At 44.3% G+C, this 15215-nt stretch overlaps 2 protein-coding genes and 1 non-coding gene across 8 annotated transcripts in view; 2 read left to right on the top strand and 1 right to left on the bottom strand.

Moving 5' to 3' along the window:
* The window catches only part of TBC1D22B (TBC1 domain family member 22B), a 73977-nt gene extending 72877 nt beyond the window's left edge, over positions 1–1100 (bottom strand). For both annotated transcript variants that reach the window (XM_003897550.4, XM_021937202.2), the window contains exon 1: positions 905–1100. In XM_003897550.4, coding sequence (XP_003897599.1) covers positions 905–960 — 56 coding nt within the window. In that variant the 5' untranslated portion in view covers positions 961–1100. The remainder of the gene's footprint in view (positions 1–904) is intronic.
* TMEM217 (transmembrane protein 217) overlaps positions 723–15215 on the top strand; it is a 46123-nt gene continuing 31630 nt past the window's right edge. For 3 of the 5 annotated variants that reach the window (XR_001901738.3, XR_004184554.1, XR_004184555.1), the window contains exon 1: positions 1205–1311. The gene's annotated coding sequence lies outside the window, so the exon portion shown is untranslated. Of the gene's footprint in view, positions 1312–15215 lie in introns of all 5 variants that reach the window. The other 2 variants (XM_021937206.2, XM_021937205.2) reach the window with 2 other exon arrangements.
* Positions 8638–8741, top strand: LOC116275593. Its single transcript, XR_004184708.1, has one exon. It is a non-coding gene; the product is annotated as a small nucleolar RNA U13 (small nucleolar RNA).

Raw genomic sequence — 15215 nt, 5'->3', positions numbered from 1 at the left:
GCACGTGGGGCACAACCAAACATGAATTTCATCACCAAGTAGACTGTGGCTGGCAGAAATCTTAGATTCACGACTGAAATACACACTCTTCCTTATACTTCTCAGGACTTTGCCCAAAATAAACTGAAACAGTAAACCAACAGTAGACTGATGAATGGATAATTTGCCAAAAGTCTCAACATACACCACAAAGAGGGTGGGAGTAGTCTTAGGAGGTCTGCTCTCCAGCTAAACAACTGAAGAATGAAAGAATTTAGTGCATTTGCACAAGAAGTGCATTACAATACAGGGGAGGAAGAAGTCACTTGGGGTTAGAAAATGCCAAAGGAATAACCTGATTCTGTGGTCGCCTTGTAATAATTCCCAGTGGGAAAGGCCAACTCAAGATAAAGTAAGGTCGGAGTTGAGAATTGTCCTCACTTTTCCTGCCTAACCCTCTCGGCAGGCGACCCCAAACTCCCACAAGAACCCTTCGGGTAAGTGCCGAGCTGGAGGAGCAAGCCATCCTCGAGCGACCAACCACCTGTGCGTGGTGGAGACCCCTGAGAGGGAGTCCTAATTAGAGTGGGAAGCAGCTCTGGGGAGGAACCCCCGAGACCAGGGCCGACACTGACTACTCACCCAACTCCACTCCCCTTTACGCCCAATCTTCGGCCACCTTCTCGCTGAGGTCACCCCTCCAGAAACCTCCGCCCCCAGACCCCGGTCTACACCCACATCCAGCCGTCCCCAAAGCTCGCTGTTCGCTCCTCTGCCTGACAGCTGCCCTGCCGCCACCAGGCAGCCCCAGCTTCCCCAAACCAGTCTTCCGGCCTCGGCAGCGCCCCAGGGCCGCTGGATTTAGGGATTAGGATCTGGAAGGGTTTGGTCCAATCCCCTCTCCCTCTCAGCGTCCTGGGCTCACCTCCCCGGCAGCTTAGCGCTCCTCTTCCAAAACTGCTTGCTGTTCTCAGCGGCCATTGCTCTGGCAGGGGGAAGGCCTTGTAGGCGGGCCAAGGGGTTGCCTGGCGAGATGCCCCCAGACCCCGCAATCTGAGGGCCAACCCAGGCCGCTTCCCCGCCGCCGGTCACCCGCTCCCAGCTCCTGGGGACGCCATCTTGGATGTGGGCACCCCTCCACCCAGCACCGCTGCCATTGGTGAGCTGCGCAAGCCGTGGACGGGCCGACCAATCGGGAGCCGGAATCCTGCAGGCCGCTGAAGCCAACGGGTAACGTCAGGGTCTGGGCACACAGGTGGACGGGGAAGGCGGAGCTTGGACGAGCAGAGAGGCGGGGCTCAAAGTTCCTAACCCGCAAGAGGGAAGAAGCAGGTAAAGTAAGGGACCTATGGGAAGGAAGAGAGGGGATTATCTTCTTCGTGAGGAATGAAGTTCCTGAGTCTAATATTTTTTGGCAAGAGAGAGCATACTATGTATTTATATATAGGAATCTTTGACCTAAAAGTAAAGGCCCATGTGTTTGTTGTGGCCCATTTTTAACATCTCTCAACTCAATGACACTCTGGTTATTACCCTCCCTTCCTCGTTCCGTTTAGATGTCCATTCGTTTTTCTGAAGGTCAGCAGGGACCCGATAGCCCGGGATTGCTAACTGCTCAACACGTGAGCAACGGTTCATCAGAGTCTCCCTCTCCCTCTGTTTATTGAAAACCATTGAAGGACTTGTGCTGTGGGTGAAAAATTCAAATGATCTAATCCCTATGTCAATCCATAACTCTCACTTTCTGACTATGCTAACGGTGTATAGGAAATGGTTTATCATAGCTGTCCAACTCAGATTACCAAATATGATTTCTTTGAAGGACACAGTATAGCTCCATCGTGTGAATCACAAAGTTAAGGATGTATCTCCTCCCGGCCCCACCAACATCCTTAATTTCCCTTGTTAATCTGTTATAAATCTTGCACCCTTGAATTTATTTTCAATCTAATTTTCCCAGACAATGAGATTTAATATTAGCATTTTGAATCCTTTGAATGTCTTGTCGGTGTTTTTTGCTGTTTTTGAGTTTCTGTGGTTGTATTCCGTGGTGATTTGGGGAGAGAGGGAAAGCGGGCACCAGTCCAGAGTGGTTTTTGTCCCATCGAAGGACTGTTGAGGTGGGCTGCGTGTCCCCCACTCCCCCCCCCACCCTCCATTTACAGCTACCACATGTACTTCCACATATTGGAGAATACATAAAGACCCGACCCCCGACGGGTATGTCCTCCAACGACGGTTTCTACATTACTCCCATTTTCAAGCTTCTTTTGTCCCCTAATTTTAGAATTATAGGATTGGATGACAAGGGCTATTTTTACTTCTTCTGAATCTTTCATGCTTTTATACACTTTCATCTTATTTTCTTCATGGGCATTTAACCCAGGAAAAAAAGAAAGAAAAAGTCCCTGTATTCTTTTAATCATTTTACCTGCCATTCTCTGGCACTTCTTTTTCTTAGGATGCAGTGACCAGCACTGCACACTAAGCCCAAAGAGGGATGTACTGAGGCTTTGTTAAGGTTGATGTTTTGTCTTTATTCTGAACAGCCAGAACTTTTGCTGGCTGTTTGGGCTTTAGAAGAGTTGATGTCTTGAAGGAGTAATCTAAAACAACTTCTAGATTCCTTACCTGGGTGGCAACCAGCAGTTCAGAGTTCACTGTCTTAAAGGTATCCTCTGGATTGTCTTCCCCTATGTGAGCTGCCATACACTCATCCATGTGACAAGATACCTGCCACTTTCCAGCTTACACACATGGTTTTAGAGATGTTCCAGAAACTGTTCCCTATTGATTTGACATTTTACTATGTAGAAAGCAAAGTATAATTTGTGTACCTAGAAATATCTCAAAATACTCCTTTTTCTTAATATTTTATGAAATGTTAAATAACACTGATTCCCAGGGGATGTTGTTAACAGTGCTCAACCCAGAGAAGCCCTATTATCTCTACACTTTGTTTTCTATATCAGTTTCCCCTCCAAGAGTTTTTAAAAATTCACACCAGTTACCTGGTGATGACTTTTTAAATAGTATTTGGTAGGGAAATTGAGATCATTGGAACCTTTTTCACCACTACCAGTTGGTCACCCTAATCTTCACCAACCACACACCCGCTTACAGCAGACTGCTATTCAGCTCCCTGCTTCCACTCTTACCCCGTTACAGTACATTCCCCATATAGCAGCCAGAGAGACCTTTTTTTTTTTGAGACCAGGTCTTGCCCTGTCACGCAAGCTACAGTCCAGTGACATGATCTCAGCACACTACAACCTCCACCTCCCAGGCTCAACCAATCCTCCCACATCAGCCTCCTGAGTAACTGGGACTACAGGCACATACCACCATGGCCAGCAAATTTTTTGTATTTTTGTAAAGATTGAGGTTTCACCATGTTGCCCAGGCTGGTCTCGTACCCCTGAACTCAAGCAATCCATCAGCTTTGGCCTCCCAGAGTGCTAGTATTACAGGTGGGAGTCATCACACCCAGCCCAGAGACACTCTGTTAAAATGTAGACCATATCATGTCACTCCTCTGCTCAAAACCTTGCAATGGCCCCCACTGTACTTGGCATAAAATCCAAGCTCCTTAAAGACCCTACATGACTTGGCTCCACTCACCTCTCCAGCCTCATCTCATTACACTTTCTGTCTTGCTTAATCTGCTCCAACCATGCCCATTGGTCTTATTGCTGTTCCTTGAACACTCTAAACATGTTCCTACTTCAAGGCCTTTGCATTAGCCATTTCCTCTGCTTGGACTTCTCTTCCCCTAAATGCCTTGCTTCCTCATTTCATGCAGGTATATACCCAACTGTCTTTACCTTGTAGAGACCCTCCCTAACCACCCATCTTAAATACTGGCTACACTGGTCTATTTTTCTTTTTCTTTCTTTCTTTAGTTTTTTGACACAAGGTCTCACTCTGTTGCCCAGGAGTGCAGTGGCATGACCACAGCTCACTGAAGCCTTGACCTCCTGAGCTCAAGCAGTCCTCCTATGTCAGCCTCCCAAGTAGCTGGGACCACAGTGCATGCTACCACACCCAGCTAATCTTTTTATTATTTGTAGAGACAGTCTCCCTATATTGCCCAGGCTGGTCCCAAACTCCTGGGTTCAAATGATTCTTCCTCTTCAGTCTCCCAAAATGCTGGGATTACAGGCATGGGCCACTGTGCCTGGCTCTATTTTTCTTTGAAGCGCTATCACTACAGGCCATATTATGTACTTGTTTGCTGTCCATCTCTATGCGCTAGAATAGAGGCCCCCTGTCTGTGTCCTGTTAGGAACCAGGCCACATAGCAGGAGGTGAGCGGCGGGTGGCATGCAATCATTACCGCCAGAGCTCCGCCTCCTGTCAGATCAGCAGCAGCATCAGGTTCTCATAGGAGTGTGAACCCTATTGTGAACTGCTCATACAAGGGATCTAGGTTGCACATTCCTTATGAGAATCTAATGCCTTGTGATTTGAAGTGGAAAAGTTTCATCCTGAAACCCCCCTCCCGCAAAATTTTGGTGGAAAAGTTGGCTTCCATGAAACTGGTCCCGGATGCCAAAAAGCTTGGGGACTGCTGCCCTAGAATGTGAACCCCACTAAGACTGGGACTTTGTTTTGTTTCCTGCTGTATCCCCAGCACCTAGAATAGTGTTTGGCACATAGCGAGTGCTTAGTAAACGTTTACTGAGTGAAAGAAGGAAGAATATAAATATTTCTTGTCTTTGAATTCTATGTTGTTCACATATTTTTTTGTTAGGAAAGATGATAGAAACAGTGTTTCCTAACCCCTAGTAGGATATGTCCACTTCACCAATGATTCTACATCCTTGCCTACACTCTTGGTTGAGGAACAGTCTTCTCTGAGAAAGATTGTATTCTTCAAACTCTTTTGCAGCTTTAAAGGAATGTGCCTGTACCTGGAATGATGAGGGAGGGAGCCACCCACCTGGTCAGGAGATCAGTTGGTAGCTGTCATCAAAGGGCTGATAGCTATGATAGCCACTCTTGTCCAGCAAGAGGTGTAAACCATTGGTTTGAAGTTCCCGAGAGGTCCTTAGAGGCCTTCTGATGGAGATCCTTCTTGGCAGACATTCACTGGTCCACTAGACCAGTGCTTCCTATACAATATTGCACATGTGAATCACTGAGGATTATATTAAAAACCTAGATTCTGATTCAGCAGGTCTGAGGTGAAGCCTACAACTCAGAATTTCTTTCTTTTTTTTTTTTTTTTTGAGACGGAGTCTGGCTCTGCCACCCAGGCTGGAGTGCAGTGGCCTGATCTCAGCTCACTGCAAGCTCCGCCTCCCAGGTTTACACCATTCTCCTGCCTCAGCCTCCCGAGTAGCTGGGACTGCACGCACCCGCCACCACTCCCGGCTAGTTTTTTGTATTTTTTAGTAGAGACGGGGTTTCACCATGTTAGCCAGGATGGTCTCGATCTCCTGACCTAGTGATCCGCCCGTCTCGGCCTCCCAAAGTGCTGGGATTACAGGCTTGAGCCACCACGCCCGGCCACAACTCAGAATTTCTAACAAGCTCCCAGGTGACACTGATGCTGCTGATCTATGGACCTCACTTTGTAGCTCTTCTGTTACTAATATAGTATGGCCTGTGATTGTTGAATTTATCTCAAGAGTTTATTCTGAAACTATAAGTAGAGGCTTCTCAATATTGTTTACCTGCAACTTTTTACTTTTCCCCCTTCAAATTCATCTTCATTCAAAAGAGGGTTAAACAACTTAAAATGGGGCAAACTATAGTTAAGGGATGAGATATGCCTGGGTTGACTGTGGACTCAAAAGAGGTAGACATATCCCAACCCTTAGAGAAAGTTTTATGAGAGATAATCCTTGAGTAGGGACAGAAAAGGAAGGAGAAAGGCCTGAAGAAAGTGACTATAGGAGGAAAGTCACTTCAGGACAGGAGCTCCAATGGGAAGATAAAAATAGAGAAAAAAACCTTTGGACTTACAGAGAGATCACTGGCAGACTTTAACCTTAGCAAAGGAGTGAAGTGGAATGAAGGAAGTGGACACTGTGATGAGGGGAAGGGTTAAGAAATGAGAGCAAGAAGCAGCCCTCACAATGCACTGTGCAATGTTGGGCCACCTAAGAGATAGTGAGGTCAAGCTGGGATTTAACAGCAAGAGAGCTTTACAGTATCTTAACGACCACTGTAAGAGCCAATGCAGAGATCAGTTATATTAGAGAAGGCAAGGGGATAAGCAAAAAGACTGAAAAAGCAAGAGGTTATAGGAATAAAGAGAGGAAGAGAGAGTTTTCAGAATTTGGGGGTGAAGGGAAAAGTAGGTATTTCATTCCTAAGAATTTATTCTAAGAAAAGAAGTTGGCCGGGCGCGGTGGCTCACGCCTGTAATGCCAGCACTTTGGAAGGCCGAGACAGGCGAATCACGAGGTCAGGAGATGGAGACCATCCTGGCTAACACAGTGAAACCCCTTCTCTACTAAAAATACAAACAAATTAGCCAGGCGTGGTGGCGGGCGCCTGTAGTCCTAGCTACTCGGGAGGCTGAGGCAGGAGAATGGCGTAAACCCGGGAGGCGGAGCTTGCAGTGAGCCGAGATTGCGCCACTGCACTCCAGCCTGTGCGACAGAGAGAAACTCCGTCTTAAAAAAAAAAAGAAAAAGAAAGAAAAGAAGTTACCGTACCTGGCAAGAAGAAAGGGGAAAATCTCTGTGTACAAATATATTATTTGCCTTGCAACCAATAATAAACAGGGAAAAATGAAAAGAATATGAAGATTTAAACATGAAAAGGCAGTTACGTAAATTATGGTGTGCAGTTTATAAACTTGAACCATGTTGTACCATTAAAGAGGGCGAATTTGAATGCTACATAGCACATCAAAAAGGTGTATGAAATGATGTACGGCAGGGAAAAGGTAGAATATAAAATATCTTCGCATGCTTTCAGTAAGAATATATGGGTTTTGCCAAAGATTAGAAGCAAACGTGGAAAAAATAAGCAAATTTTGGTAGAGGGTAGAATTATACATCTTGGTACTTCTGGAACTTTTCTTTAATGTTACCATTTCATTTATTTATTTATTTATTTATTTAGAGATGAGATGTTTTTGAGATGGAGCTCTGTTGCCCAGGCTGGAGTGCAGTTGTGCGATCTTGGCTCACTGCAAGCTCCGCCTCCCGGGTTCGCGCCATTCTCCTGCCTCAGCCTCCCTGTAGCTGGGACTACAGGCGCCCGCCACCGCGCCTGGCTAATTTTTTTTGTATTTTTGGTAGAGACGGGGTTTCACCGTGTTAGCCAGGATGGTCTCGGCCTCCTGACCTAGTAATCCGCCCGCCTCGGCCTCTCAAAGTGCTGGGATTACAGGCGTGAGTCACCGCGGCCGGCCACCATATTTTAATATTATAAAATATACATCGCCTGGGTACAGTGGCTCACACCTGCAATCCCAGCACTTTGGGAGGCTGAGGCAGGTGGATCACTTGAGCTCAGGAGTTCGAGACCAGCCTGGGCAACATGACAAAACCCCGTCTCTATCAAAAATACAAAAAAATTAGAGAAGTGTAGTGGCACACACCTGTGGTCCCAGCTACTCAGAGGCTGAGGGGGAGGATCACTTGAGCCCAGGAGGCGGGGGTTGCAGTGAGCCGAGATCGTGCCATTGCACTTCAGCCTGAGTGAGACCGTATCAAAAAATACACATATATATATATATACACACACACACACACACACCCCTCACGCCCCTCACTACATATACATGTTGACATATCTGTGTGTATGCATATATATGTGCATACAGGTATATGTATGTTATGTATGTATACATATATGTATATATGTCAACCAGGGGTTGACAAACTTCTTATAGCAAGGGCTGAATTGTAGATATTTTTAGACTTTGCCAGCTATATGGTCTCTGTTGCAGCTATTCATCTCTGCCATTGTCGTGTGAAAGCAACCATAGACAATAAATCAGCTCTCGGAGCTGTGTTCTAATAAAACTTATTTTATCCACATAGAAATTTGCACTTTGTTACATGTCATGAAATATTCTTCTTCTTTCAAGTTTTTCAACAATTAAAAAATGTAAAATCCATTTTTATCTCCTAGATCATATAAAAATAGCTTACCAGATTTGGCCCATCATTGGTAATTTGCCATCTCCTGCAATAAATAATAAAGAACAAATAAGAAAAAGATTAATAAACAAAAAATCTCAAAATATAATTAAAGTTCCATTTTGTTCCTCTCTGATCTCATTCCCCTCCCTCTCTCCAGTGGAAACCACGATCCTGAGTTACAAGTTCAGCATTCCCATGCGTGTTTTAGAGTTTTATTACATATGTGTGTATCCATAAACAACATGTTTTTCATGTTTTGAAACTTTATAAATAACATCATACTGTACATATGCTTCAGCAACTGGCTTTTTCACTCAACATTCTGTTAATACGTTGAGCTCTAGTTTACTCATCTTAACTGCAATATATCATTCCATTATGTGAATATTCCTCAATTCTCATTTCCAGTTATTTTTATTTTGAGCATTGCTCATTCAACACTTTTATACATTATCTCATGGAAATTTTTCTCTAGTGCAGTTTTTTTCAAATTATGGTTTCTCAACTGTCTTAGTCCATTCAGGCTGCTATAACAAAATATCATAGATCAGTCTTTTTGCAGTTCATAAGCAAGATGAGTGGGTGTTCATGCCCGTGTGTGAGATGTGCCTCCCTCAAACCTTGTTAAGATGTCAGCACATTAGCTGTCTGACATGAAAAAATAAAAAACAAAATATCATAGATTGGGTAGCTTGTAAACAGCAGAAATTTATTTCTCACAGTTCTGGAGGCTAGGAAATACAAGATCAAGATGCCAGCAGATTTGGTGTCTGGTGAGGGCCCATTTCCTGGTTCATAGGTAACACCTGCTGGCTGTGTCCCCACATGGTGGAAAGGGCCAGGCAGCTCTTTGGAGCCCCTCTTAAAAGGGCAGTAATCTACCTTCATCACCTCCCAAATACCCCACCACCTAATGCCATCATATTGGTGATTAGTTTCAACATATGCATCTAAATCCAATTTTGAGGGGACACAAACATTCCATAGCATCAACTACTAGTGAGTTAAAGTGAACTTAAAGGTTAGGACCTTTAATGAAATAGAATAGACAGAAATAGAAAAGATCAGAATGTGTTGCATGTAATATGGGCATTGTTTTGCAAAATTTTTTCCCAGCTTTTTTACGCTTACACATACATACGTGTGTGTGTGTGCATGCACGCCTGAGAGCGAGAGATACTTGGTTTGATGTAAAATGTACTTCTCAGTAAGAGGCTGTGATCAGCATGTTTGAAAAGCAGTGCTTTAAGGTACAGTACTAGGAATATCTAGGAAAGGCACTGCTGGATCACAGAACATGTACAACTTCCACTTTACTAGATGGTGCCAAATGTTCTCCAAAATGGCTTTTCCAGCTTATCCTCACAGCAATGAGTGTGAGTTTCCATTGCTCCACGTCCTCACCTGTAGTAGAATTTTTTCATGGGATGTTAAATATATCATACACACAAAAGAATTTATAAAACTGATGTGCACAGTTTGATTAATAACATTTGCATTCATGTACCCACTCCCCATGCTATACAACAGGATATCACCAATACCTTAGAAGCCTCTTAGGGGTCCCTTCCTATGGGCATTCCTCTTTTCTCTCTCTTTCAGATGTAACCACTCTGCAGAATTTTATATTAATAATTCCCTTGTTTTCATATTTTCTACCTATGTTTGTAACCTTAAGTAACATACTGTTAATATTGTATATATCTATTCTTCTGTTGCCTGCTTCTTTTAGACAATAGTATGATTTTGATATATACCTATGTTGATGAGTGCAGCTATAGTCCACTCATTTTCACTGTTGTAGTAGACCATTTTATAATATCATTTTATCTATGCTGCTACTGATGGACATTTGGTTGTTTCACATTCTGTGCCACTATGAACTCTGCTGCTACAAACTTTCTTATATGTGTCTTCTGGATAAGTGAACAACTAGAAAGATTTCTCTAGGATGTTGACGTGGAAGTGGAATTGGTGGTCTGGAGTGTATGCATAAGTTCACCTTTGCAAAATACAACCCAACTGTTTTTCAAAGTGGTCATTCTACTTTACACTTCCAACCACATGGGATGAGAGTTCCATTTTTATTTCCTGTAACATGGTTTCAACAGTAAATAAAATTTGGAGGGAAAAGGTAGTTCAAAGTCAGATCCTGAGGGAAGGACAAAATGTAGTTGAACAGGAAGCAGAAAAGTAGAAATCTTAGTCTCTGTACCGTCACATAGAAATCTTCCTTCCACTGGGTGTGGTGGCTCATGCCTGTAATCCCAACACTTTGGGAGGCTGAGGCAGGTGGATCACTTGAGGTCAGGAGTTCGAGACCATCCTGGCCAACATGGTGAAACCCTGTCCTCACTGAAATACAAAAAAATTAGCTGGGCATGGTGGCACGTATCTGTAGTCCCAGCTACTTGGGAGGCTAAGGCAGGAGAATTGCTTGAACCTGGGAAGTGGAGGTTGTAGTGAGCCAAGATAGCACCACTGCACTCCAACCTAGGGGACAGAGTGAGACTCTGTCTCCAAAAAAGAAAAAAAAAAAAAAACAGGAGAAGAAGAAGAAGAGGAAGAAGAGGAAGAGGAAGAGAAAGAGGAAGAGGAAGAGGAAGAAGAAGAAGAAGAAGAAGAAGAAGAAGAAATTCCTTTCTTCCTTTCTATTATCATAAATTTCTACATGGCACAAATTCAAAATCTAAAAATGGATATGCTTAATTGTGGCCACAAAAAAGGTATGTCTACATTAAAATCCCTGGAACCTGTGGATGTTATGTTATTCAGAAAAAGGGTCTTTAACAGATATTAAGTTAAAGATTTTGAGATGAGATCATCTTGGACTGCTTGGCTAGGTCTCAAATCCAATGACAAGTGTTCTTTTATGAGAGAAGATACAGACAGAAGAGAGGGAGGCAGTATGACGGCAGAAGCAGATTGGCATGATGCAGCCACAAGCCAAGGAATACATGAAGCCACCAGAATCCAGAAGGGGCAGGATTCTCTGCTAGAGCCTTTGAAGCATAAGTTTACTTGATTTGGGACTTCCAGCCTCCAGAACCTTAAGATAACAAATTTCTATTGTTTTATGCCACTATGTTTGTTGTGTTTGTTGCAGAGAAGTCCTAGGAAGCTCACGCCGGATATAAAGAAAAACTTGATCTCCCTCACAACTTTTTGCCCATTGCCACCTATTTCTGCTCCCCAGAAGCAACCACTGTTACCAGTTCCTTGTACACCATCCTTATAGAGATATTCTTAAAGAGACCCCTAGTAATTGGCAGGAACATTGAAAATCATTTTACAGATGAGAAGACTGAAGCTCAAAGAGAGGAAGAGGCTTGCCCAAGGACCCTAGGGCTAGCCAGCGGCAGATGAATAGCAACCCAGGTTTCCTATTTCTTGTGCTCCTTTAATGTAAGAGAAGTATCTAGAAGCAGATTTTGATATTAGGCCAGAGAGAAAGACGAGCAACGTATTGGGTGAGTGAAGGGAAGGGAATGCTGTGAAGGTGAGAATGGGGGAAAAAATTATGATTTTACCTTAGGTTGACCTCAATTCAATGCAGCACTGCACCAAATCATTGCCACACACTGTAGATAGAAATCAGTTCTTCTAACTAACTTTTATTGAGCATCTACTATATTCCTGGCACTAAACTATATTAAGAACTATAAACATACAGCTCCTGTCCTCAACAAGTGTATAATCTAGTAGAGGAGTCTGGTTAGTAAGTAAAGCAGCATGACAAGTGATAAAAATGGAGGTGTATACTATAATATGTCCTAAGAAAACACAGAGTGGAGCATGGTCCTCTCTGATTGGGAAGCTAAGGAAGGCCTTGAAAGATGAGTGTGATTTTACTAGGTAGAGAGGGAGGGAAAAGCATCCTAGGCAGAAGGATGAAACATACATGGAACTATGGATGTCTACAAGGAGAAATTACGTATGAGAAACTGTAGGAGATGCTGTCAGTACCTCACCCACATCCCTCATCCTCTTCGTGTGCTAAGTGCATCTCTTTGCCTGAAGGCTCTTCCCCCAGCTCCCAAGAACTATAGAAAACCATGCTGTTCACACTCATGACATACTGGAAATGTCTAAGAGTTAACTCCTGGGAGCAGCCCTCAACTAGTGACTGACTCTCAGGAGTTTGTAGATAAACACCCAAGTTCCTTCAACACTTAGAGGGGATAATTCTGAGGTGTGTGTTTCTCACAGTTTCTTTACAGAATTAAGCTCCTGTTGTCCATCGTGGTAGATGGCTTAATAGTTTGTTCTTGCCGGGTTCACACCTGTAATCCCAGCACTTTGGGAGGCCGAGGTGGGTGGATCACGAGGTCAGGAGATTGAGACCATCCTGGCCAACATGGTGAAACCCTGCCTCTACTAAAAATACAAAAATTAGCTGGTTGTGGTGGCACGTGCCTGTAGTCCCAGCTGCTTGGGAGGCTGAGGCAGTAGAATTGCTTGAACCCGAGAGGCGGAGGTTGCAGTGAGCCGAGATTGCACCACTGCACTCCAGCCTGGCGACAGAGCGAGACTCCATCTCAAAAAGAAAAAAAAAACAAACAAACTTCGCCCTTTATTGACTGCCTTCCTTCCCCTATATCACTCCTACCTCTTTCCCCACTCATGTTTCTGTCACCTCCGAATAAACTACTTGCTCTCAAATCCTTGTCTCAGGATCAGCTTCTTGGAGAATCCAAACTAAAATTAACCATAAGTAACTCTACATGGTAAGACCAAAGAGTACAAGGAATGGTGTGCAGGGACAAAAGACACTGCAGCAGGGGTCTATCATAGTAGACTTCTAAGGCCATGTAAGTCTTATGTTACCTTTTCCTCTAGGCAATGGGACATTCGTTGCCAGTTTAAGCAGGGACATGACATGAACAGATCTGCATTGTAGAAGGACCACTCTAGTCACATAGTTAACTATTGAATGGCTTCTGCTACACTTAGAATGAAATCCAAACTCCTAACCATGCCTGATAGGTACTGCATGACCCGGCACCTGGCTGTTTCCCCATCTTCTGATAATTTTTTTTTTTTTTTGAGACAGAGTCTTGCTCTGTTGCCCAGGCTAGAGTGCAGTGGCACAATCATGGCTCACTGCAGCCTCGACCTCCCATGATCAAGTGATCCTTCCACCTGAACCTCCTGAATAGCTGGGATCACAGCATGTGCCACCACATCGGCTAATTTTTAAAATTATTTTGTGGAGATAGGGTCTCACTATGTTGCCCAGGCTAGTCTCAAACTCCTGATCTCAAGTGATCCTCCCACCTCAGCCTCCCAAAGTGCCGGGGTTACAGATGTGAACCACCACGCCCAGCCTGAGAAATGTCTATTCATTTGGCACTTGTGGGTTGACCCTAATGGCACAGCAGTGTCAGAAGCCAGATGAAAAGTAGAAGTAGACTAGATTATTGTTCTCAGTTTCACTCCCTCTTGCAGTGCATAAGAGTAGATGGAGTATATTTCCCTGCAAGACTTCTGGCCGAAGGAATGTGAGCAAAAGTAACAGTTTGCCTCAAGAAGTATTACGTGTTTCCACTCCCATGCCTGCAGTATGAGACAAGCATGCCCTGGGGAGCTACTGGCCCAAGGAAGATAACAGACATGTGGGAGCAGTCAAAAATCCAGACTGAAGCCTGGAACCTACTCCAGGCAACCTTCAGCCTGAAGCTTGAATAAGAAAAAGAGATGCTTGTGGTTTTAAGCCACTGAATTTTGCATCATTATTGTGGCAAGAGCTAATTACTACAGGAGAGAATTAGAGGAGAAGTAGAAGAGAAAAGTGAGCTAATAATACGCTTTCAAGAAGCTTAGCTGTCAAGAAAATGAGAGCCTGTTGGCCGGGCGCAGTGGCTCACACCTGTAATCCCAGCACTTTGGGAGGCCGAGGCGGGTGGATCACCTGAGGTCAGGAGTTCGAGACCAGCCTGACCAACATGAAGAAACCCCTTCTCTACTAAAAAAAATAACAAAATTAGCCGGGCTTGGTGGTGCATGCCTGTGATTACAGCTACTCGGGAGGCTGAGGCAGGAGAGTCGCTTGAACCCGGGAGGCGGAGGTTGTGGTGAGCCGAGATCATGCCACTGCACTCCAGCCGGGGCAACAAGAGCAAAACTCTGTCTCATAAAAAAAAAAAAAGAAAAAAAAGTAAAGAAAAGAAAATGAGAGGCTAGTCGATATCTTCCTCCTCCTCCTTATGCTCCTCCTCTTCCTTATTGTCATTATTGTTCTGTTTTGGTGTTTTTGCTGCCCATGATATAAATCCCTTTCCCACATATGGAGAATTTCCCACTCTATGAAACTGTGGGAAGCAGAGCCCACCTCCTAGTATTATAGCTGAAAACGCCAGCTACTTATTTTCCCAACCTTCCTGTGCTCTAAGTCATGGCACATGTTGTAGGCTCTGCTAATAAAATGCACCCACTCTAGACTTTGAATCAGGAGGAGTTTGTGATGCAAAGAAGCAGAAGTAGCACAGAATCCATTCCACTGATGGGCAATGCCAGCATGGCAGCAACCCCCAGTTTGGGAGAATAGCTGGGGCAGCAGCAACATTCAGGATCTGGTGCTGGGCCTCTCAGTGTAACTATGGAGTCAAATACTCATTAGCAGCAGTGGCAGTGTCTTCAGTGACCCAGCTCTGTGGTGTGATGTTGGGGCTATCTACCACCCTGTAAGGAAAAACCTCTGAACATAGTGTGGTAGATTTGTTACATTAACGATCTTAATTCTTCACTGGAGGATCTCATCTTGTTGGACTTCCTCATTCTCACTAGGCTTACCCTTTTGACTTACTATGGTCAATGGGATGTTAGTAAACACTACCCAAGCCAAGGCTTGCAAAGCACTTGTGTGGCTGGCTTGCTCTCACTGTTTCTCTCTGCCATTGCCATGAGAACATGTCTAGGCTAGCCTGCTAGATGATGAAAAACATGTGGAACTAGGCCAAGTCTCCCTAAGTTATCCCAGCTGAGGCCATCCTAGTTCAGCCAACAGCCAGTTGAGCCTCAGACATAGGAATCAGCTGAGCCAAAATCAACAGAATTGCCTGGCCAGCCAACAGTTGACCCCAGACACTTGAGTGAGTCCAGCTGAGATCAGCTCAGCTCAGCTCAGCC

This window comes from Papio anubis, chromosome 6 (genome assembly GCF_008728515.1).
Source record: "Papio anubis isolate 15944 chromosome 6, Panubis1.0, whole genome shotgun sequence".
Lineage (NCBI taxonomy): Eukaryota > Metazoa > Chordata > Mammalia > Primates > Cercopithecidae > Papio > Papio anubis.
The sequence above is the reverse complement of the archived record's forward strand: the minus strand, read 5'-3'. Positions and strand labels throughout refer to the sequence as shown.